The 23,701-nt window shown below is 39.7% G+C and overlaps 1 protein-coding gene and 1 pseudogene across 1 annotated transcript; one reads left to right on the top strand and one right to left on the bottom strand.

The window, feature by feature from the left end:
* On the bottom strand, positions 1 to 23,010 carry EEF1E1 (eukaryotic translation elongation factor 1 epsilon 1). The gene is made up of 4 exons (XM_041772460.1): positions 22,892 to 23,010; positions 17,783 to 17,983; positions 11,037 to 11,132; positions 1 to 284 (listed from the first exon to the last, which is right to left on the bottom strand). The coding sequence occupies exons 1-4, from the start codon at positions 22,976 to 22,978 to the stop codon at positions 144 to 146; spliced, it is 525 nt and encodes a 174-aa protein (XP_041628394.1). The 5' UTR covers positions 22,979 to 23,010; the 3' UTR covers positions 1 to 143.
* Positions 14,603 to 15,893, top strand: LOC121500604 (annotated as a pseudogene).
* Positions 23,011 to 23,701: the final 691 nt, after the last annotated feature.

Here is a 23,701-nt window from a genome sequence, read left to right as displayed (position 1 = left end):
TAAAACTTTCGGACATAAGTTTATTCCATCAACTTCAGCAAATAAAGAATGACTGTGATTCAATTTACATTGGCTCTCTGGTCCAGAATACACTTTCCATTTTAAATATTTGTGATCACGCTTCTGTATGTCATGGATAGCTTCTAGAGAGAATTAGTATATAGTCTGTTCTTGAGGAAGACAACAACGGACAGATGTTGCCTGATTCCTGGATAATGTTGAATGTGACAAAACCAGCGAGACACATTAAGATATTTCTCCTTTTCTTGAACTGTGAGGTCAACCTAAATAGAGATTAAAAACACACACAACACAGACAGTGCATAAGAATAATCATCAGTATCATTTGCGTAGAAGATAAACACTCAAGAAAAGCCAACATATTTAGATGGGAGCAAAAAGTTTCAGCCAGTTAGAAGAGCCATTTGTTTAATGCTTTTATGTTCTGTTCAACACCAGACACGCTTTTTAGAGAAGTCTCAGATTTTCAACAAATGCAAAAATTACATTAACCAAGCATCTGGAGGTCCAAACAACACAGGACTTGTGTTTCCTTTGTGCCCCGGGTTCTTGGTCGCGCCACTCTGAGGAAGGAAGAGGTGGACCAGACGAAGAGTGGTGGACAGCAAAGCAAGGTGTATTGAGCAAGAGTATAAAGCTCCTGGAGAGGGAGGGGGGCGGAGTAGGCTGCCCCGGGAGTTTCTAAGTTTAGGGGTTTTAATAAGCTCTTTTGCAGAACTATCTTAAGCAATCAGGTGTGCTGAGTCATGCCAATGGAGGCTTTGGTCACATGTCTGTTGACCTATTAGGTTAATGTCCATGTGCTGATGGTCTTTTCTTGTTCACATTTGCGGGCTCAGGTCTTAACTGCCTCTTGCCTGTGATACTGACAAATGCATTTGTGGTTCATTGTCTTATTTTAGGACTTTTTGAAGAAGTCATTTCTGCAAAGGTTGCAGAGCAGAATGTCAGTGCAGTTTTATCTTAGCTGTCCTGACTCCATATTTTCCTGTTGGGGAGCCTGGCCCTGACTACCTAACTGTCTTAACTCCTAATACAAAGAGCTTGTTTTTTACTTTTTGGAGAGAAAAATTTATATTTTCCCTTTATATTTCAAAAGGATAAAGCAGGGCAGCCCGGGTGGCTCAAGAGGTTTAGCGCCGCCTTCGGCCCAGGGCCTGATCCTGGAGACCCAGGATGGAGTCCCACGTCGGGCTCCTTGCATGGCGCCTGCTTCTCCCTCTGCCTGTGTCTCTGCTTCTCTCTTTCCTCTCTGCGTATTCTCAGAAATAAATAAAATCTTAAAAAAAAAAAAAAAAAAAAGGAGAAAGGAAGAGAATAGCTTCCAAAAGACTAAGACATTGGTTCTTTCTACAACATTTTTTAGCAAACGTAAAAGCAAGGTTAGGATCTAACATTCTTAACAAGGCAATACTATGTAAACTCATATACATACATTTTATAATTATATATATACTTATATATAAACTTTATAATATTTTATAAGGACTTAAACCTGAAACTTACCCCATTCTTTACTCTCCCCCCAAAAAAGCTTACAGTTTTTTATATGTATATAAATAAAACTTCCTTTCTATTAAATTCTGGGGAAAAACTACTCAAGACAATGACTCACTTAATTTCAAGAGATTATTGCCTAACAAGAAGGAAGAGCTGGCTATTTCCAGTGGCACATGCCTCAGATGAACAACAGATCTTCTCAACTGGGTTTGCTAAAAAGCTGAACTCTATCTACAGTGGATGTAAGTCACACAATTTCCTGTCAAGCTACAAGAATGCCCAGATTTGGTTAGAGAAAGGTGCAACAAAAACAGTTGGTACCTATTATTTTACTGGGCTTTAAGTCCAGAGTAGGTGATTCAGAGATTTGGACTGGAATCAGAGAGCTGTCAGGTAAGAGAGAGCCAGCGGGACAGTAACTACCATCTATGACCCGTGTTTAAAAGTCGTATAGCTATCTCCTTTTTCTGTTGTTAAAGCAACATTTATTCAACAGACATTGCAAGTCTCTGTAAAACTGACTGGAATATTTCCACAAGGAAGAAAAAACCCCTCCTGTGATTCAAACCCATTAGTAGCCTGCTTGATGGAAGGAGGTTTAGTGAGACAGATGTCCTGTGGCTGGTCAGAACTGAGCGTACTTGTGTCTACAGGCAAATATTCTACTGTTACTGGGTCAACAAAACTAAAGGACAAACCACTATGGTATGCAAAATGTATTGCAGAATACAAAATAATATTAATAAAATTCAAAGGTAGACACATAGTATTTTCTCAAAAAATCTTTCATTGAACTCCTATTCCCAGTTCATGTTTACTATAAGGCAATTATTTATTTTTATTATTAATTATTAATTAATATTATTTTTAATTTATTTATGATAGTCACAGAGAGAGAGAGGCAGAGACATATGCAGAGGGAGAAGCAGGCTCCATGCACTGGGAGCCCGACATGGGATTCGATCCTGGGTCTCCAGGATCGCACCCTGGGCCAAAGGCAGGCGCTAACCCGCTGTGCCACCCAGGGATCCCTATAAGGCAATTTAAAAAGAAAAACTGATGCAAATAATCCTGCTTTCCTTAGACAGGAGGAAAAATTTCCTTTTACCTCTGATAGAAGGATACTATTGTATCAATATCTTATCTTTTAACATTGTCTTTGATGGCCTCAGACATCCAATTCTGCTGGCTCAGTTTACTTAAATTATTAGCAGGAGAGTCTCCTGCTTCTGCTACCTAAAACAAATTTTAAGTTTCAGGTTTAAGTTCTTACTTGTAAGTGCTACACATATTATGAAAATATACTCATCTCCTTTAAGGCTGTGTAAGATTGCATCTAGTTATCAGAAATATATTACTATAACTGTTTCACCTACAAGATTGTTAGTCTATGGCATGGAAATAGAAAATTAGCACAGTAGTCAAGAAAACTGGTCAAAAAATGTCTTTTTTGATATAAAAGGTATTTTTTATTAAAAGAGAATTCATGGCTTTCACATGTGAAGAATTACCTTATGCCTAACTGTCTGGTCTGTACACAGGAGGCAAATAACCATTGCAGAATAAACTGAGTTATCAGTTTATATTTCAAAAGGTAAAACACATTTTGTAAACGAGCTCCATTCTTTTTCTAAATCTTTCCCATATGTGAACTTCACCACTGACTTCAAAAGAAGACGTAAGATTTTTAAAAAGCTCAACCACTAGTAAACATAGCTACAAATCTAATGGGAAATAGGGGCTGAGTTTTCTTCACCCACACACATACATACATTCGAAATCAACTTCAGCAAACCTCTTTCCCAATTATAAGGGAACAGTAAGTTTCACTCTCAAACTGATTTCATGTCAGTTGCTGCAATACAGGATTCATATCTGACCATTTTCTACAATTTACTCTTTTCAAAACTCTTCAAGTCTCGATTCAGCCACTTTGTGAGATGTTATTTTTCTAAATGAATTAAAATACACTGAGAAGCATTTCCAGACAATATAGCACTAATGCTTATTTGATCTTTGTGCAGATTGGTCACTCAGACTCTGGATCTGAGTCAAAGGGCAGTGTCTGCTTACTATTCATATTTCAGAGCAGAAGACTGGTTGCAATGCTGCTACTTGGCCTATTATTTAAAATAGCAAAAACAACAGTAAGATACAACACATAGCAAAATCGATATTCTCCAACATAAAAATTTCACATTTAGAGTCTTTAGAATAAAGGGTTACGAGTAGACTCATGGCACGAAATAATTTTTTTTTTAATTTTTTTGGGGTGTACAAAGTAAGTTAAGATTTATTTATTTATTTATTTATTTATTTATTTATTATTAAAATATTTATTTATTCATGAGAGAGAGAGACAGAGAGGCAGAGACACAGGCAGAGGGAGAAGCAGGCTCCATGCAGTGAGCCCGACATGGGACCTGATCCCGCTAAACCGCTGGGCCACCGGGGCTGCCCCAAGGTTTATTTATTTTAGAGAGAGCAAGTGAGTGTGGCGGGGACACACACACACACACACACACACACACTCTCTCTCTCTCTCTCTCCAGCAGGCTCCCTGCTGGGCATGGAACCTAGATGTAGAGCTCACTCCTAGGACCCTGAGATCATGACCTGAGCTGAAAGGAAGAGTTGGACACTTAACAGACTGAGCCACTCAGGCACAAAATAATTTTTATTCCAAGAGCTTCTAAAGCTTTTTCTAACATTTCCAATTTATTCCAATAATTTTTAACTAGATGATCTATTTCAGAAAATGTAAATCTGTTCATTTTCCCTCAGAAAATTTTGCCAGAAATACACAAGAGTTTTTCCAAAAGGATCAGGTGACCACTTACTCTTCTTTTAGTTTAAATTGGAGCTTGTCCCTTGAATCTGAGAAAATTAGGACTGATCTCTATTTGTTATTTCTGCTACATTTTTGGTAGACATTCTATTTCTGACCTTACTGTAAACAAAGAGAAAACAGATTACCATTCCCTACTCCCTCCCCCCAAAAACCTTACAGTTTTTTCTAGAACTTCCCAGATAGGATCCCCTGGGCCCTTTCACTTACAACACTGGTTTTCCAGCATCCCTCTCTACTCGGCTAGTTTCCTTTTCCTTTCTTGCAACAGGAGACACAGTGCGACTTTCCAGTCACCATTTCCTGCTTCTTACTGGCCTCCATGATACTGTGTCTGCAGCGGTGAAGCTTGGATCTTTCTAACTAATCATCCTTTCTTATTTATATTGGTTCTCTACACCTAGTCTGAACCTTTAAAGCCAAACAGATAATACTCTTAGTCATTAATTTCCCATGGAGACACCACTTTAAGTGACCCATTCCACATCAGGGTGAGAGGCTGGTCTGCTCCCTTCCGGACATTCTTTACGGCTGGTGCTCCTAGACTGCACTGCAGCTGCTTCTTGTACTTTTCTTTCTTTCTAAAAAGACGACATACCTCCACTGGTGTTCCAAACTTCAAAACAAATGTATTTTAGTTGATAACTATCTCAGAGTCAAGCGGCACATCATGCTACAAAGGATTTCAATAATTGTGAGTAACAGCCTGTTCACAGGGACCGCTATCTACGGGTGAAATCACTCAGAAAGCAATGAGTCAGTGGGTAGGATAATAAACAGCCAGCCACATTAACTGGCAATTTCACAAAGGAAGAACAATGCAATATTCTCAAAGAGAATTAAGATAGACCAGATCTGAAAATTAGAGTAACTTAGCCACAACTAAAATTGGGCTCCAAATGAAACAAAATACTGTGGGATTATCTGATGACTTGAAGGTTCCCTGACTGCTGTCTTGTGCACGGTACTGATTACTTATTAAGTATTTTTTTTTAAAGATTTTATTTATTTATTGAAAGAGAGAGAGAGAGACCATGAGCAGGGAGAAGGGGTAGAAGGAGAAGCAGACTCCCCACTGAACAAGGAACCTGACGTGGGACTCGATCCCAGAACTCTGGGATCATGACCTGAGCCAAAGGCAGATGCTTAACTGACTGAGCCACCCAGGCGGCCTGATTACATTTTAAGTATTTAATAGCAGGAACAAATAAATGAAAGAATGCGTGAGGGCAAAAATAAATATACTGCCAAAGCAAACAGAGCACAAGAAACTGTCTGATGAATGTGAGCAGGTAACCAATCTGAGCTTCACATCTACTCTCCTAAATTTAATACCGAATAATCACCTTTTTCTCATCTGGATATAGTTACACCTAACTGAAGAGGGATGTCATTTAACACCACTGTCCAATTCTATCACAGTAGAGGTTTGAGTCTGTGAGGAGTTCCTTGAGAAGGTGTTTATTTCTTTGATGTACTTTGCCTGCATTTGGACCAGGGTAGGAGAGACACTTTTGTTATGGACTCATTTCTTGAACCTAAAAGGATGGCGAGCTGAATGATTTATGTATCATTATATTCGTTTTGGTTTTGAAAAAAATAAGCATAATATCCTTCATCATAATATCCTAGTCACTACATGTAAAGAAAACATATATTCCCAAACAGGAAATATAAAAGGGCACGTATCACTAAATATTGTTAATGTGACCTGACTTTTAACATGTTGCACTGAACAAGACACTTCTAAGACCTGCTTGAAAACCCAGTGCCCCTCAGGGTACCTAGACTCATAATTAAATAACTTTGTAGCTTGTGATATGAATATTTTGCCTTATAGAATTATGACCTTGTTCACCATGCTGGCCAAGAAATTCCAGACAAGCTCCTTCCTGACTATTTCCTTTCCCTACTGCATGACCTGCATAAGCCAGAAGAGAGAAAAACACAAATACACACTCGGTTTGCAAGAGTTATACTTTATTACTATTTTTTTTTTAATTAAATGGGAAAATGCTGTCCTTCTTAATAGGAGTTCAATGTCACAAGAGGCCAGGCCTTGTGAAGGTCCCAACAGGCCTTCACTAGCCAGCTGACAGCATCATACATAGGATTAGAGATGACATTTCTCCTAATGCAAGCTTTAAAACTAAGTAATGCCACATTTAAATGTTTTAAAGTGTCTCCAAGGGTGCCGTTGTTGTTAGATATAAGTTGTTTTTAAGCTCCCCTAGAAAGTAGCCATGCTTTTAACAGTGGACTCTCTAAGTCAAGTTATGGATACCTCCTAGGTGTGTCACCAGGATGAAAATATGTAGATATCATAACAGCAAACTCTTAGTTTGGAGGCTTTTGCATTTTAAAATGATATTAAAATGTGCCATGTCACCATTCTACATTCAAAAAAGCGACTAAAAAATGTTGAATCTAGAACGGAATAAAAGGAGGCTGGTTCGATCAGATTATATCAGCTCTACTTAAACTGTCTTCACATTCAAATAAGATGATTTTAGAGTTAATCATACTGAAGTATAAAACTAAAGATAGCATTACAAAGATCTACAACCTGAAACAGGAAATACAGGAGGGAGAGACTGCAAAGTCCTGCTGATCTCGGTAAGCATTTGGTTGCATGATGCATTGTGCTAAGAGCTGGAGAGCTACAAAGAGAAATATGACACGATTCTCTTCAGTCCTCTTATTTTGCTTCAAATTGTGTCTTATTTATCTCTTCTACGTACAAGGAACATTTGTCCTACTCTATTCTTATTGTAGCAGTAATTATGAATAATAATTTTTTAAGGATTTTATTTATTCATGAGAGACAGAGAGACACAGACACAGGCAGAGGGAGAAGCAGGCTCCATGCAGGGAGCCCAACGTGGGACTCGATCCCGGGTGTCCAGGATCAGGCCCTGGGCTGAAGGCGGCGCTAAACCACTGAGCCACCTGGGCTGCCCATGAATAATTATTAATAACCTTCCTTTTACTGTCAAAAGTATTATTCTGGATGAGAAATCATATGGTCATCCTACTTATATGCAAGATTTATATTCAAACTTATCATAAGGTTTCTAAAACAATACAAGTTCCCTTAAGTAGCCAGACATCTGAATCCTACAGATATTTTTCTGACAATTTCATGATTCTACATTTTACTTATTTGTTTTTTTAACTTTTCATGTAATATTCTGAGCAGAAATCAGCACTTTGCTTTATTCAGTTCTTTTCATGTGAAACAGTCATCTCTTTGAAAAGATCAAGAGTTGCTTGAAAAGAGGTTTTTATATTTCTTTTATGTCTCTCAAGGACTGTAGTATGGACACATGCAATGAATTCAATAAGGACTGTTGGGCTGAGTGAAGGATCTAACTAGGTGGTTGCAGCAATAATGTTATAGAACTGAGCATAATCCTTCAGGGATCCTTTTTTTTTCTTTTTTAAGATTTTATTATTCATTCATGAGAGACACATAGAGAGAGGCAGAGACACAGGCAGAGATACAGGCAGAGGAAGAAGTAGGCTCCCTGCAGGGAGCCCGATGTGGGACTCGATCCTGGGACCCCGGGATCATGACCTGGGCCAACGGCAGAGGCTCAACCACTGAGCCACCCAGGCATCCCAATCCCTTGGGGATCTTAGAGGAACAATGCTTCATAAGTGGAGTAAATCTAACTAAGGAATTAGAGCTTGTGTGGGGGATAAAGAAAAACTATCATACATTATGGTATCCGGCAGCGTGTAAAGGCGTCCCCACATACTGTGCACAAAGTCAATGTTCCTAAGCCTTAATTTCCTTCTCTATAGTAGGAGGATGATACCACTAGCCTCATCTTCTTTAGAGTTATGAGGTAGAAAGAAAAACTATACATAAAACTGACAAATCTAGAGAAACCCGTTAATTAGGTTATTCAATGTTTACGGAGGGGAGTGCAGACTATATGCATGTGGGAGGAATTATGTTGGACAGGAGTGTTACACATAGGAATTGCTGCAGTCTCTCGCTCAAGCATCTATCTATCTATCTATCTATCTATCTATCTATCTATCTATCTATCTATCTATCTATAAAGATTGTATTTATTTATTCACGAGAGACACACAGGGAGAGGCAGAGACATAGGCAGAGGGAGAAGCAGGTTCCCTGCTCATGACTTGAGCCAAAGGCAGATGCTCAACCACTGAGCCACCCAGGCATCTGTAGCAGCTTATGATTTAAAAGACAGAGAAGTTTTCCAAGGATCAGAGTACACAGTGAAACAAGCCAGAGCTGAGGGAGTGTGTGAGGCATAGAGGAATGAGTACTTCAGCATGCTTCAGAAGCCTGAGGAGGAAATCAGGAAATCAGTGCCGTAGCTGAGTGATACTTGGTGACATGTGAACAAATCTGGGAGGAAGACAAGGCTGGGCCCAGGGAGCAAAAGAGAAGAGCACAGGCTGAGAGATCAGGGAGTCTGTTGTGGCTGAGAGAGAAGCATGTGGGAAGAACGAGGGCGATGAGGTTGGCAGGGGAGGCAGAGTCAACATGAAGAAGGGGCTCCCATCCTAGACAGTGAGGAGGTACTTGGTTATTCTGAGAAAAGAAGCCACATCATGAGAAAAATCGCTGCAGTGGCAAAGAAGATGGGTGAGAGAAGACTGGTGGTAGGAGGCCATTTCAGTAGCCGTGACAGCAGAGGACAAATTCTGGAACTAGGGCAATATCACCCAGGATCACAGGAGGACACGTGTGAGAGGCATCCAGGAGGTGGAAACAAAAGAATCTGATTAACTGGACACACAAGGTGCAGAATACAGAAAAACGGACAGGTTATTTTTTTCCACAGGGAGAAGATGGGTGTTGGGAAGATGTTTTAGGTGCAGAAAGACTTAAGGAAGCACAAGCTGTGGAGCATTTCAAACTGCCTGGTTTCCAGACCTGGTTTTGCTACTAACTGGGTCATTGGAAGGAAGGTATCAGAGCTCTTTGTGGCTCTCTTACTTCCTTTGCAAATGGGGATGATAGTAATAGTACCGACCTCATAGGATTGTTATGAGGATTAAATTAATTAACATTTAGGAAGCACAGAGAACATAGCCAGTACCATATAATTGTCTGTAAATAAATTGAATTTTTTTTTAAGTTTATTTATTTTTTTAAATTTATTTATGATAGTGAGAGAGAGAGAGAGAGAGGCAGAGACACAGACAGAGGGAGAAGCAGGCTCCATGCACCGGGAGCCCGACGTGGGATTCGATCCCGGGTCTCCAGGATCGCGCCCTGGGCCAAAGGCAGGCGCCAAACCGCTGCGCCACCCAGGGATCCCTAAATTGAAGAATTAATACAATTTAGAGACTGACCATTGGGTACCTGGGTGGCTTGGTCAGCTGGGCTTCTCTTGATTTCATCTCAGGTCTTGATCTCAGGGTCCTGAGATTGAGCCCTGATTTGGGCTCTGCACTCAGCGGGGAATCTGCTTAAGGATTCTCTCTCCCTCCCGCAACTCACACTCTCACTCTCTCTAAAATATATAAACAAATTTAAAAAAAATAGAGAGACTGACCAGATAAAAGGAAAAATTGCACATATGGGAAAGAAAGGATACAAAATTGGGGCAGAAAGGGGGTAGGAGGGCAGCCTGGGTGGCTCAGCGGTTTAGCACTGCCTTCGGCCCAGGTCATGGCTCTGGAGACCTGGGACTGAGTCCCACATTAGGCATCCTGCATGGAGCCTGCTTCTTCCTCTGCCTGTGTCTCTGCCTTTCTCTCTCTCTCTCTCTCATGAATAAATAAATGAAATCTTAAAAAGGGGGGGGGGCAGGAGGGTGAGTTCAAGTAAGAGGGCAGAGGGAGGAGACAAGACAGATGAGGAGGAGTGTTCAGGTGGGGTGGGAGATGAGGGCATTGAAAAGAACAGTCTCAAATTTCTAGCTCAAACAGGGAGGACCGCTGCATGATAACTGAAGATAAAGGGAGAGGGAAAGAATGGGGTTAAGGAAAGTGCTAGAAGTCTGGAAGTATGCCTGGGAGGAATGAAAGATCTGATCTGTAGGAGAGCCTGGCTGAAACTGAATAGTATAAATTTATAGTGGCACCAATCTGTGGCTTTGGGATTTCTCCAACAGATCTCAGACCGGATATGGGATTGAAGGCAATTATTAGAAGTGACCAAGAGGTGGGGATTTATAGGCAAAGGGTGGTGAATGTACGGTGGAGCAAAGCTGAAGACACTAACAAAAGTATCAGAAGTTACACAAAAGGGGATCTAGGTTGGATGGGGAAAAAGTACCTAAGTTTGGAAAATGGGAAGGAATCTAGTTGCTTCAGATAATGGTGGGATTAGTGAGTAAGAGATTCAAAGCTAAGGATTAGAGGTCACACAGAACATGGGGTACTGGAATTAAGATGTTACAAGGAGTGGGACGTGTTGATGGGGGCCAGGTTATGACAATCAAGTTCAAAGGGCAGCAAAAGAAGTAGTTGTGAACAAGAGTAGAAACAACAGGAAGCAAACAGGAAGCTACTATATTTGATGGATTTGTGGAAGGAATACGTACATAAGTACCTTGTATAAAAATAATTCATTTTTATTTGAGAAGGCAAAAATGCAAAAATGACTTAAATTTAAGACAAAAAAATCATTCTGAACATTACAGAGGAAAAAACTAATGACTATTTAAATACTCACTATAAAGCGATGAAGTCCGTAGTACAATAGGATATCTGCTAAGGTAAAGTTATATCCTGTAAGGTACACTTTATCTTCAAGATACGAATTAAGATCCTAAAACAAAAACAAATACATAAAATTTTAATTTAAAAAACAGTAATAATTGGGACCCCTGGGTGGTTTAGCACGTTAAGTATCCAACTCTTGATTTCAGCTCAGGTCATCTGATGAAGCCCCACAGTAGGCTCCACACTCAGTGCGGAGTCGGCTTGAGATTCTCTGTTTCCCTCTGTCCCTCCTTCACCTCCCACTCATGCATTCGCACGTATGCATGCTTGCTCTTTCTCTCTCTCAAATAAATAAATATTTGAAAAAAAAAAAACCTACCCAGTAATAATAGAGTTAACTATCATATCATTGGACTTCAAACATTTAGAAGACTATTAGAAAACAAAACACTGACTTAATTTGATAAATTGAATCTGACATTCATAGACTCAGTTTTATTCAAAAGAACAGATAATATGGCAATCACCTCATTTTTAAAAATAGGGCAAACATTATTAATCTTATTTTATTTTAAAGAAATAAGAAGACTTTAAAAAATGCTATTCAAAATGCCATCTATGACCATTTCAAAGACACCAATTTTGAAGAAGGGGAGATCATTTTGTAAATTATGTTCATGTTAGATTTACTTTTTTCTTTTTTTTTTTTTTTAAGATTTTTATTTATTCATGAAAGACACAGAGAGAGAGGCACAGACATAAGAAGAGGGAGAAGCACGCTCCATGCAGGGAGCCTGATGTGGGACTTGATCCCGGATCTCCAGGATCACACCCTGGGCTGAAAGCGGCGCTAAACTGCTGAGCCACCCGGGCTGCCCCAGATTTACTTTTTCCATTAAAATATAAAAAGCTCTTTAACAATTCTCTTAAGAGAATTATAGTTTATTGATTTGCTGCATTTTTAATATATGTATATTTAAAAGTTTTTAATTAATGTTACCATTTAGTCACTTTTAAGTGTATAATTCAGTAAATATCAGGGGTATCCACACTGTTGTGTAACCAGTCTTCAGAATTTTTTCACCTTGCAAAACTGAAACTCTATCCTATTAACACCTCCCCACTTCCCCCTCACCCCAGACCCTGGCAACCACCATTCTTTCTATTTCTATGAATTGATGACTTTAGATACTGCATGTAAGTGGAACCATAGGGCATTTGTCTTTTTGTGCCTAGCTTATACTTACCATAATACCCTCAAGGTTCGAATTTTCTTCTCTTTTGAGGCTAATATTCCATTGTTTATATATATACTTTCTAGTCATCTGTAAATGGACGCATGTGTTGTTTCCACTTCTCAGCTACTGTCAATAATATTGATATGGATATGGGTGTACACATATCTCTCTAAGGCCCACTTTGAATTATTTTGGGTATATACCCGTAAGTAGAATTACTGAATATATGGTAATTCTATTTTTTAATCTTTTGAGGAACCAGCATATTGTTTTTCATAGAGCTGCACCATTTTACACTTTTAACTGGGTTCTTAGTTTTTTTGTTGCTGAGTTGTAAGAGTTCTTTATATATTTTGGATATTAATTATGTATCAGTTACATGCTTTGCAAGTATTTTTTCCCATTCCATGGGTTGCCTTTTCATTCTGTTGATTGTGTCCGTTGATGCACAGAAGTTTTAAATTTTGAAGTAGTCCAATTTATTCATTTTTATTTTTGTTGCCTGTACTTTTGTGTCATACCCAAGAAATCACTGCCAAATCAAACAACGTATTTTTTCCCCTAGGTTTTCTTTCTTCTTTTTTTTTTTATTTTTTTTTAAATTTTTTTAATTTATTTATGATAGTCACACAGAGAGAGAGAGAAGCAGAGACACAGGCAGAGGGAGAAGCAGGCTCCATGCACCGGGAGCCCGACGTGGGATTCGATCCCGGGTCTCCAGGATCGCGCCCCGGGCCAAAGGCAGGCACCAAACCGCTGCGCCATCCAGGGATCCCCTCCCGTAGGTTTTCTTCTAAGAGTTTTATGAATTTAGGTTTTACATTCAGGACTTCAATCCATTTTGAGTTAATTTCTATATATCATGTAAAGTAACATTCCAACTTCATTCTTTTATAATTGGATATCCAGTTTTTCCAAAATCTGCAAGACTCCACAGGGTTTTTTTTTGTTGTTGTTGTTTTAAATATTTATTTACCTGAGAAAGAGAGAGTATATATATGCACGTGCGGGTGTGCTGACTGTACAGCCCTGTCTGTGCAGAGCTCCATCTCACGACCCATGAGATCATGACCTGAGCCAAACGAAGAATCCCACACTTAACTGACTGAGCCACCCCTGAAGGACTCCAGTTTTAAACACCAAAGCTGCAGAAAGTTCTTTGCCATTTGTTCTCCAAACTATAATCATCAATTTTCAAAGGGCAATGTTAAATATACACAAAATAATTGATCTAAAATCTTTAACAACAAAATACTAGTAAGCACGGAGCTCCCTCAGTGGCCAATAGGTACTCTGGAAGGAAAAGAAGAATTAAAGTACATGTTAAAAAATGAAATAAAAATCTTAAGAGATCCTAATCTAAATTAGAAGTAGTCTGACAGACCAGTATGAATGAACCAATTAGCTTCCTGAGAAAAGAAAAAAATGTAGATTAAAAAAAAGATATGAGTACTTTGGATTCCTCTCAAAATTAACATGTACTTTAACAGCACAGGAATTCATGCTGCATTCATTACATTACATTAAAATCAAATGCGACAAAAGATTCATATAACTTTAGACAAAGATTTATAAATCAGTTACATGGATTACTATCAGATATCCTCAGAGGGCCCTCTAAGGACTAGTTATCCTTAGTGGTCAGTGGTCAAAAGTACTTATTCCAGAAAAATTCCGTAAACTGGAGAGAACATTTTGTTTTCTCAAATCACATCCCAAATGCCTGGCAAATGGTAGTTCCATAAGTAGTAATTATTTGCTGAACTGAATTTAATCTCTTTGAGTATGCCCATGTCTTCATCTGAAGACTGTAATTTTCAAAATGCTATATAAACAGGGAACTGCTAGGGGTGTTACAGATGAGGGCATAAAGGAATATGGACAAAAAGGAGACAAATGCAGAAAAATCAAAATAAAGTTCGGGTATGGAGGGTGAAATGGACTGGCATATAAGAAGCTACCACTTATATAGTGATCTGTTGAATGTAGATGGTTTCTCTCTAAATGTCTTCAAATGAAACAGCTTGGATAAAGTTTAAGAGTAAAATAAGATTATCTTCGATTTAATTTTAAGAAGCATTTTTAAAAAGGTCTAAATAATTTAACATTGCTTTTGTACACTGTATATATTCTTAAAATAGAATCCATGTGTAAGTTTTAGTAATAGAGACTCTAAGGTTACTGTCTTTAAAACATCTTTATAATTAAGTATATATATATTTTTTTTAAATTTATTTATTCAGAGAGAGAGAGACTGAGAGGCAGAGACACAGGCAGAGGGAGAAGCGGGCTCCATGCAGGGAGCCTGACGTGGGACTCGATCCTGGGTCTCCAGGATCAGACCCCGGCTGCAGGCGGCGCTAAACCGCTGCGCCACCGGGGGTGCCCTAAGTATATTTTTCTTAGTGATATTCAAATTTTCTCTGCTATATTACAGAATTTCATATATTCAGAATATTCCCAAAATTAACAATGTTCAACTCCTTTGTTTTAAATAAGACTTTCCCGTGCCACTTCCAAACTTTATCAAGTATTCCCCCTCCTCTAGAGTTCTACCTGAGTTTTTTTTCTAATTAGTATTACATTTTCTAGCAACATTAAAAAAGCAGTATAATAAACAGCTATATATCTTCCATCTAGATTCAATATATGAGTGCTCTGCAATGCCTGCCATTTTGAAATTATGTATTACCTTAATTATGAGCCATTTAAGCTTGGAGTCGTGGTTTTAGCCTAAAATGGAACTTTAGAGAGTATGAAGTAAAAATAAGTAATAAAAAGATAAATAGCCCAGTATTAAAAGGGGTAAAGCATACATACAAGGAAATTTTTAAAAATGATTTAGGATTCCGGAAGAAGCAAGGGTGCGGCCTGAACATGGGAGAAGCAAAAGAAAGCAAGAAAGTATGCAACCATGAAGCGAATGCTTAGTCTCCGAGATCAGAGGCTTAAAGAGAAGGATAGATTAAAACCTAAAAAGAAAGAAAAGAAAGATCCCAGTGCACTCAAGGAAAGAGAAGTCCCCAACATCCTTCCTGCTTATTCTTCCAATATAACACACAGCTGGGCCCACCTTACCACATCCTGGTTGATACCAGCTTTATCAACTTTTCCATTAAAGCCAAACTTGACTTAGTACAGTCAATGATGGACTGTCTGTATGCCAAGTGTATCCCTTGTATAACTGACTGTGTAATGGCTGAAATTGAGAAACTGGGGCAAAAGTATCGAGTGGCTCTAAGGATTGCCAAGGATCCGAGATTTGAACGATTGCCATGCACACACAAAGGAACCTATGCAGATGACTGCTTAGTACAGAGAGTAACTCAGCACAAGTGTTACATTGTGGCCACAGTTGACCTGGACCCTAGAAGGATCCAGAAGAACCCTGGAGTTCCCATCATGCACATTTCTAACCATAGGTACAACATTGAGCAGATGCCAGATGATTATGGAGCCCCTGGGTTCTAATTCTTAAAAGATAGTTTTTCTGTCTTCTTATACCAACTTTTTCTGTTGCCAGTTCATATTAGCAATATGCTATAGTATGAATTACTCTTCTTACCCATTTGCTCTGTTACGAGCTGAGTATGGTTAAATATATTCATTTTTTGATGTTTTGAAATCAGTATTTTGTATCATTTTAAGTATTGTTGCATCTTTCTATAAATCAGATGATTGCTTGTAAAAAAAATAAAAAAAATAAAAATGATTTAAATCCTGGTACAACTATATGATGCAATACTTTACTCACAGGTTCTCAAAAAGATAGTATAAATGAGTACTTTGTGGACACAAAAGATGTTCACAACACAATGTCAATGAAAAAATGCAAGTTACAGTTTCCAACAAGGTGCCCACTTGTAAAATAAAAAACACATATCTATACGGAAAGGAAAAGCATGGAAGATCACAAAGGGAGTTCAATAAATAATTGATGATTAAATATAAGTGTTATTAGCACTTCTCTTTTAGTGGAACTACTAATGCTTGGAATTTTTTCCCCTTATTTATATCTCCTAAATTTTAAGACAAAAACAGCAAAAGGCAAAACAAAACAGAAAACAACCCTTTCTCATCTATGCTCATATGGCAAAAATCAAACTGTAGTACATTATGTATAATGTACATTATACATTTGTCTCCCCCACTGCTCTGAGCTCTGCACGGGCAGGGACTGTTACTGTACCACTGGCCCTTAGAACCGCATCTGGCACATCAGTGCAGGTACAGATAAGCAAACCTGCAGAGCAAGGATGACAACCAAATCATCTGTTCCCTTGTACATTTCAAAAATGGTACTATCTCCAGTCAGAGTCTCTTGACTGGAATTACAAATAATATTTACATATCCCAAATACAACGGTTTGGTAGAATTACTTCCATGTTCTTAATACCAAATCTCTGAATACAACTTTGAATTTATAAACCTAATTCAGTGAAATCCTGTTCATATCTTTTAGAGCTAAGTACTTTATTACTATCCTTTCTTCTGGAAAATTATGAGAGAGTTATATTTATATTTTATTTGGCTGAAATCTTACATTCCCTTAGAGGAAAGACATGCTTGCTTCCCTCTGGAAAGGCTGCTGAGCATGGCAGAGACCAGTGGGAGGGGTCAATATGGATATTGAGCATGAATAGACCTATAAAGGTACAAGTCCTAAAATTTATTTTCTACCAGTTATCTTGATTGATAGCTATCAAAAATATAGTTAAAACCATTCCCCCTAGACTGACAAATGAAATGCTTTCAGTTCTATGAGACCTTCTTGCACAACTTACACTATCAATTTATATGATGATGGGAATAAAATCAGAAAACGGAAGGGATTCCTGCAGTGATGTGTGGTTGTCTGGATGATTTCTAAATTTCCTTCAAATTCTAAGCTTCTATTAAAAATTTGGTTTTAATCTGCTTTATTTTTATGTAAATAATTAATAAACATCATTTGGAATGTTTTTCACTGCTGGTGACTCTGGTGCCATATTCAGCTTATACCTTGTACCAACAGAGCCTTTCATTCTGATTTTGCTTCTTTGGAAAGAAAATACAAATCTTAAAGCAGTAAGTGTCAAGGAAAAAAACATGGGCTTTCTCAGATCTAACAGTTTTTATCAGTAGCTCTCAAAGATTCTGATTCCCTTCTTGCCTTTGAGAAAGTATTTTACTGCTGGGTGGAGAAACTAAGTATTAAGACATCACATTAAAAAAAAATAAAAAAATAAAAAAAATCATACAAATAACTGTTGACTGTGTTGAGTGTTAAGAACAAGCATATAGAACAAGGACCCATATGTGTAAGGGAGAGAGGTGGTCAAGAACATTTCTGGGGAAGGGGCTGAGATCTAAGGGGGAAGGTGGGCATAGTCTTGTCTCTAGTACAGGTAGTAACAGGTAAAAACTACCCTAAGGCAGAAGGAAACAAGAAGGCCAATGGCTTTGGCTAGTGAATCTCAAGGGGGAGAGCTTCCTGCTACTAATAGCTCATGCATTTTAAAAGAGAAGTCACAGTACCTTCAACAGAGTGCGGATATCATCTTTATTGGAGTGTCCATCTACTCGAGTTACCCTGTATTCCAACCACTGCTGAACGATCGCTTTTTCTTCTGCAGTGCTCCCAAGCAGATATTCTTTGTTGGCCTGCTTGACAAGATGAGCTGCTATAGTTGTCAGTCCTGTTAGACTCGGACCATTGTTTGTTTGAAGAACTGGAATCTTAAGAAAAAGAAGTTCTTCAGATAAATTTAAAACACAAATACCATCATGACCTTAAATTCTTCTTCTTTTTAAAGATTTTATTTATTTGAGAGAAAAAGATAAAATGAGGGAGGGGGTAGAGGGAGAAGGAGAGTCCCCACTGAGCAGGGAGCCTGATGTGGGCCTCTATCCCAGCACCCTGGAATCATGACCTGAGCTGAAGGCAGATGCTTAACTGACTGAGCCACCCAGGTGCCCATGACCCTAAGTTCTAAGTAATCGCTAAATCTCTCACTCTTCTTTCAAACACCGTAGGATTCTACTCTAAAACACTAAATCATATTCCAACGAAAATCAGGAAAATAGTAGCTATGTTATTTACAATTTGATAACAGATGTTTGAAGTGAAACCAGTAGTAACATTGCAAAAATCAATATATTTCTATATAATTTACAACTGTGCATATACAAGAGGAAAAAAAGGAAAACCTGGAATACTGCATTGATTTTAGTCAAGCTTACCAATACTCTAATTTTAGCAAGACGAACAAACTTAAATCCGACTTCTGTAATAACAAAAGGATACTATTATAGTAACAGTGACTTAATGTTGATGTAGTTAGAACCACCAAATGAGATCTGGGCTGGTTTTAGTGATATGTGATCTAATGTAATTCACTATCTCGTTAATTAGGTAGATATGGACTGAGACAGTGACTTGGTTGCCATGAACTGCATATCCATCAATTTTGGAATCATTTAGAGTGAAGTCACTATTGGCCAGTATTTCATATTTTAAAAAATGTTCCGAAATACAGTTGAGGCCACTGATAGTAGCCTGGGCTCAGGTAATCGTCTGAAAAATAATCCTGTTTTTGTTTCCCTTATTAGAACGGCAATACAAAGGTTTGGATTGTAAGAAATTGCCAATTAATTTAAATGTTCTTGATGCACAACCAGGCAAAGCACTATGAGAAATTTAAAAGAATATAGAAGGGATAATCAGACTGGGAGACTGACCAGTTACAAATAATAATAAACAATCTAAACGACCCAAACAAACCAAAAAAGAGTATTTTCTTGGGAAGATGGATGGTTTTTGCAGTCATTAAATAGTATCTTGTACTTGTAAGATGATTTACACCTTGCAGGGCACTTCCAGGCTCACATCTAGGTCAACAGGACTCTGGGAAGTGTACAGAGAGATTAACATTTTACAAATACAAATTCCAAGGTTATCTCCTACATGTTATAGGAATTAATGAAAGGTACTCTGATTTTCTACTTCCTTACCTACTTCCCACTCACTACTTAGCTTAATTTTCACTTTTGCCTTTATACTCAAATGAAGCCTCTACCTCTATGATCACCAATAATATTCTTTCAAAAAAATGCACTGAAAGAAAATAATAAGGAAGCCCCTGGGGGTGCTGGTTCTATTGTTCTATTCCAGGTTGGTTGGTTCTGTGTGAGGTTACCCACCTGTGTTCACTTTGTGGGAACGCATCAAGATTTATTCGCTTTTCTGAAGGTATGTTATACTTATAAAACAAAACAAAAACGAAAAAGAACTTGCAATCAATGAGTGTGTGAGGGGAAATGACATTTAATTCTAAAGAGAATTATTTGTAAAAATAAATTATCCACAATCCTATACTGTTAACTCAAAAACTTCCCAGTTACCTTCTCATTGCATCTTCTAAGTTGGTGAGTAATTATGTCATTATCGTATGGACAAAGAACCAAGGTCACCTGCTTTGTCATGGCAAGATCAGAGTTTAGATAAAGTAAGATTGACTGGAAAGTCCCTCGTCTTTGCTTCATACAGCCTCAGGTACATAAATCTTAAGTAGTTGCAATTGTGAGACACATACTTTTTCCATATTCATCTTAGGATGCCATGGTCTTCTAAGCAATCACTGACGATGGCAAATGAGAACTATTACAATGTGCTGATGTACTATAATTTAATGAACCATTCTCCTAAAGCTGGACCTCTGGATTGTTTTCCTTTTTTTTAATTTCCTTAAATAATCTCTACACCCAATATGGGGCTCGAACTCATGACCCTGAGAGATCAAGAGTTGCATCCTCTACTGAGCCAGCCAGACTACCTTAGATTGTTTTCAATTATGTAGTCCCCTCCCCTTACCTGTGGGGAATATGTCCCAATACCCCTAGGGGAGGTTTGAAACCATGGATAGTACCAAAACCTATATATACTATGTTTTTCCCCTATACATAAATATGATATGATGATAAAGTTGAAGTTCTAGATTAGGTACAGTACGAGATTAACAGCAATAACTAATAATAAAGTATAACATTTATACTGTAATAAAAGTTATGTGAATGTGGTCAGTCTCTCTCAAAATATCCTGTTCTACTCAACTCACACTTCTTGTGATGATGTAAGACTTCAAAATGCCCATGTAAGCAGATGAAGTGAGGTGAATGGCGTAGGCATTGTGACACAGTGCTAGGCTACTCCTGACCTTCTGACACTATGTCAGAAGGAGGAGTATCTGTTTCTGGGCATAGCTAACCCTGGGTAACTGAAATTGCAGATATTGAAACCATGGGTAGGGAGGGTGACTACTATATAGTTGATAATGTTACAGGGAATGCCTTATTGCTTCATATGGAGAACAAAGACAAAGGAAAAAAATTGTTTCCTTGTGATTTGCAGCCCATTGACAGGTGTTCAAGACAGGCAGAGTGATATTCCTCTAGGAACTCAACTGCCACGATGTTAATACTTTGCTAAGGGCAAAAGCCAATTTTGGCTTAACATTAGCCCGACCTCCAGGATCCTTTAAGTCTTCTTTAATGTATAAAAATCCCTTTTGAAACTTCCTTTATCTCTACCCCCCAAGATATATGTTGGCAATCATCCTCCAAGCATATGGCCCACTGACATACATCTGAAGGGTCTTAGGGGTTTTACTAGACAGTAGTAAATGACCTTTTCCTAACAATAGCTGACCTCCTCAAGGTCCTGGAAACCTAGCTTCCAAATGCCTTAGAGACCTACACTCTCCCTAACCCCTTCCCAACTTGAAAGTACAAAATCAGACACTCCTCACAACCCCAGAGCAGCTCTTTCTGCCCACGGTCCTGTCCCTATGCTTTAACAAAACCACCCTTTTTGCATCAAAGATGCTTCAAGAATTCTTACTTGACCATTCATCCTAGGACCCCAATATTTTCACATCATTGCTGGCTTACTGCTGTCAGTGGGCTCCTCCTCCCACCAAATAAATAAATAAAAAGACTGAATCTTTTCATATATTCCCATCCCTTTCTCCAAACATATAAATAGAAAATTTTAATAGCTGCCCTTTGCTGAGACCAAAAAAAAAAAAAAAAAAAAAAAAAAAAAGTTTAAATTAAAATAAAATAAGAAACCACACTCTGAACCCCAAAGCCCTCCCAAGAGGGCTCAAACTATAATTTTGGGCTTACTTTGTGTTGTAGCACTTCATGTGGATCTGCTTCTTGCCCCAAACTTCCCAAGCTTCCGTAATTTTGGTCTTACATGCTTTAAACACCAGCTTCTCTGTGCATTTTACAAATCCATCCTTACAATCGAAATGAATTTTCTCCCCCTCATTCTTCAACAACGTTTCCTCTGTTTAGTGTATATTCTATTCTGCCTTAAATTAATTGCCAATGACGGTTTCTCATACTAGATAAGCTTCCTGAGGGCAAAATTCCTGACTTGGCAACGTTCTCTAAAAAAAAAAAAAAAAAAAAAAAAAACAAACAACAACAGAAACCAAACTGGGGGAGCAGATGGTAAAGGGAAGGAACCAGAATCCGCATGAGGCTGGAGGAAAAAGCAAAAGCGGGCGGCTTTGTCTCCAAGACCTTTCACGGTTTCAGTTTAACTGATGTGTATTGACTGCTTCTCGCATAAACCAAACGAAGAATGAAAAACTAAGAACAAAAAAAAAAAAAAAAAAAGAAACATCACATGGGGGTGGGGTGGGGATTTCAAGGGGGCCCAAAAACGCTCTCTCCCCAGAGCAGCCTCCCTACCATCCTCCTCCTTTCCTAACGCATTCATTCCATCCACGTCCAACCACCACGTTTACGAAGCGCAAAAGCTCTTCGACGCCTGAGAAAGCCGAGTCCAAGCACCTTACCAACTTGAGGCTGTATTAACCTTCCCCTTGGTCCTGCGCACGTCGCACACTGACCCCGAGCAGCTCAGGAAGAAACCTTCCTGGAATCTCCTACAGGCGGGACCAAGGCCAACGATGTGCTGCTCGGTCTGCAGCCTCCGCTCCCACGTAGCACTTTCCACTTACTGCCGTTATTAAAAAAAAAAAAAAAAAAAGAGCAGCCAGGTGTGTCCTCCTAGGGGACAACCCGGCTCCCCGAGGACGGAGGGGGTCGGGCTCCTCCACCGCAGCTTGCAAGCGGCCCCCGGTCCCTCCCACCCGGCACGGCGCGGCTCGGACCGCAAGGCCGGGCTGCAGCGAGCGCTGTCACCGGACGCGAATGCGGGGCCTCCACGCTGGTGTCCCGGCCCTGCTCGCCTTCCCAGGACGGGACGACAGTCTCCGCGGTTCAAGGGAGGCCCGGGTGGCTCAGTGGTCAGCGCCGCCTCCAGCCCGGGGCGTGACCCTGGAGACCCCGGATCGAGTCCCGCATCCGGCTCCCTGCCTGCTTCTCCCTCTGCCTGTGTGTCTGCCTCTCTGTGTGTCTCTCATGAATAAATAAAATTAAAAAAAAAAAGAAAAGGTCAGGCCAAGCCGGAGCGGGGCGCAGCCAGGGCCGCAGGAGCCCGAGAGACGCCAGCCCGCCCGCCCCGCGGCGCAGACACGTGGGGAGGACAGGACCGCATCCTCCATCTCCGCCGGCCATCCCGTCTTCCCTGCGCTCCCGTCCACCGCTTCCCCTCCACTCCCCGCTTCTCACCTGGCGCTCGCCCTGAGCGCTGTATTTGTTCCCTTTACTCAGCCCCAGGGACTTCTCCAACAGCGTCAACTCCGCGGCCGCCGCCATCTTCCGGCAGGAGCTGCTGGCAGGGGCGGGACCAGAACAGCAAGGCTCTCCCCCCATTGGCTGGGAGGGAAGGCCCCGCCCCCTCCCACAAACGTGGCCAACTATTGGCTGAACGTAAGGGGGCGTGGAAAACGCGCCTGAGCGCGGGAGGCGGGACCAAGGTAAGGGGCGGGGCGGGAGGATGAGGGTGAGACAGGTGGAGACGTGATGATGGCAAACATCTCTGGGAGGGAGAGCGGGCCTTGGTGTCGCGGTAGACGGGGTCTGCCAACTTCTAGGCTGCCAGAGTTAACGGCTTAGCTGATTTGGCATGCTGGGAAAATCTGTATGCATAATTGGAGTCGAGATGTACCTTAGCTTGCCTTGGGAACCTGTGAATTTGCACACTCAAATGGAAGAGCAGAGGGTTCACAATCTTAGTAGAAGTTTCTAACGGCATTATTCGTGGGGAGTTTAATTGCGCTGTAATGGTGTATTGGAAAAACTAATTTTTCTTCTTTCCATTTGCAGCTCAATAGTAGCAGTAGCATTATAAATGTAAGGATTGCTATAGAGCCCTGGATACCTTAGATACCATCAAGCAAACCATCAAGCAATTCCCGAGGCCCAAGAAAATCAGCTGCTAATAGTTTGGATGTTCTTTATTTGCAATCCCGCAAAGGTAAAGTGATGATGTGGTTTACGTAGCTTTTGGCATGAAAATAAGCAATGCACCTAGCAGTT

The sequence above is a fragment of the Vulpes lagopus genome, chromosome 10, assembly GCF_018345385.1.
Source record: "Vulpes lagopus strain Blue_001 chromosome 10, ASM1834538v1, whole genome shotgun sequence".
NCBI lineage: Eukaryota > Metazoa > Chordata > Mammalia > Carnivora > Canidae > Vulpes > Vulpes lagopus.
The sequence above is the reverse complement of the archived record's forward strand: the minus strand, read 5'-3'. Positions and strand labels throughout refer to the sequence as shown.

What these genes read in the sequence shown, in the direction of transcription:
- EEF1E1 (XM_041772460.1), bottom strand. Translation starts at nt 22,978, where the DNA reads ATGGCGGCGGCCGCGGAGTTGACGCTGTTGGAGAAGTCCCTGGGGCTG. An exon ending in GCGCTCAGGGCGAGCGCCAG is followed by an intron (nt 17,984 to 22,891) that starts GTGAGAAGCGGG and finishes CTTTTTCTTAAG; the next exon opens with ATTCCAGTTCTTCAAACAAA. An exon ending in ATATCCGCACTCTGTTGAAG is followed by an intron (nt 11,133 to 17,782) that starts GTACTGTGACTT and finishes TTTTTGTTTTAG; the next exon opens with GATCTTAATTCGTATCTTGA.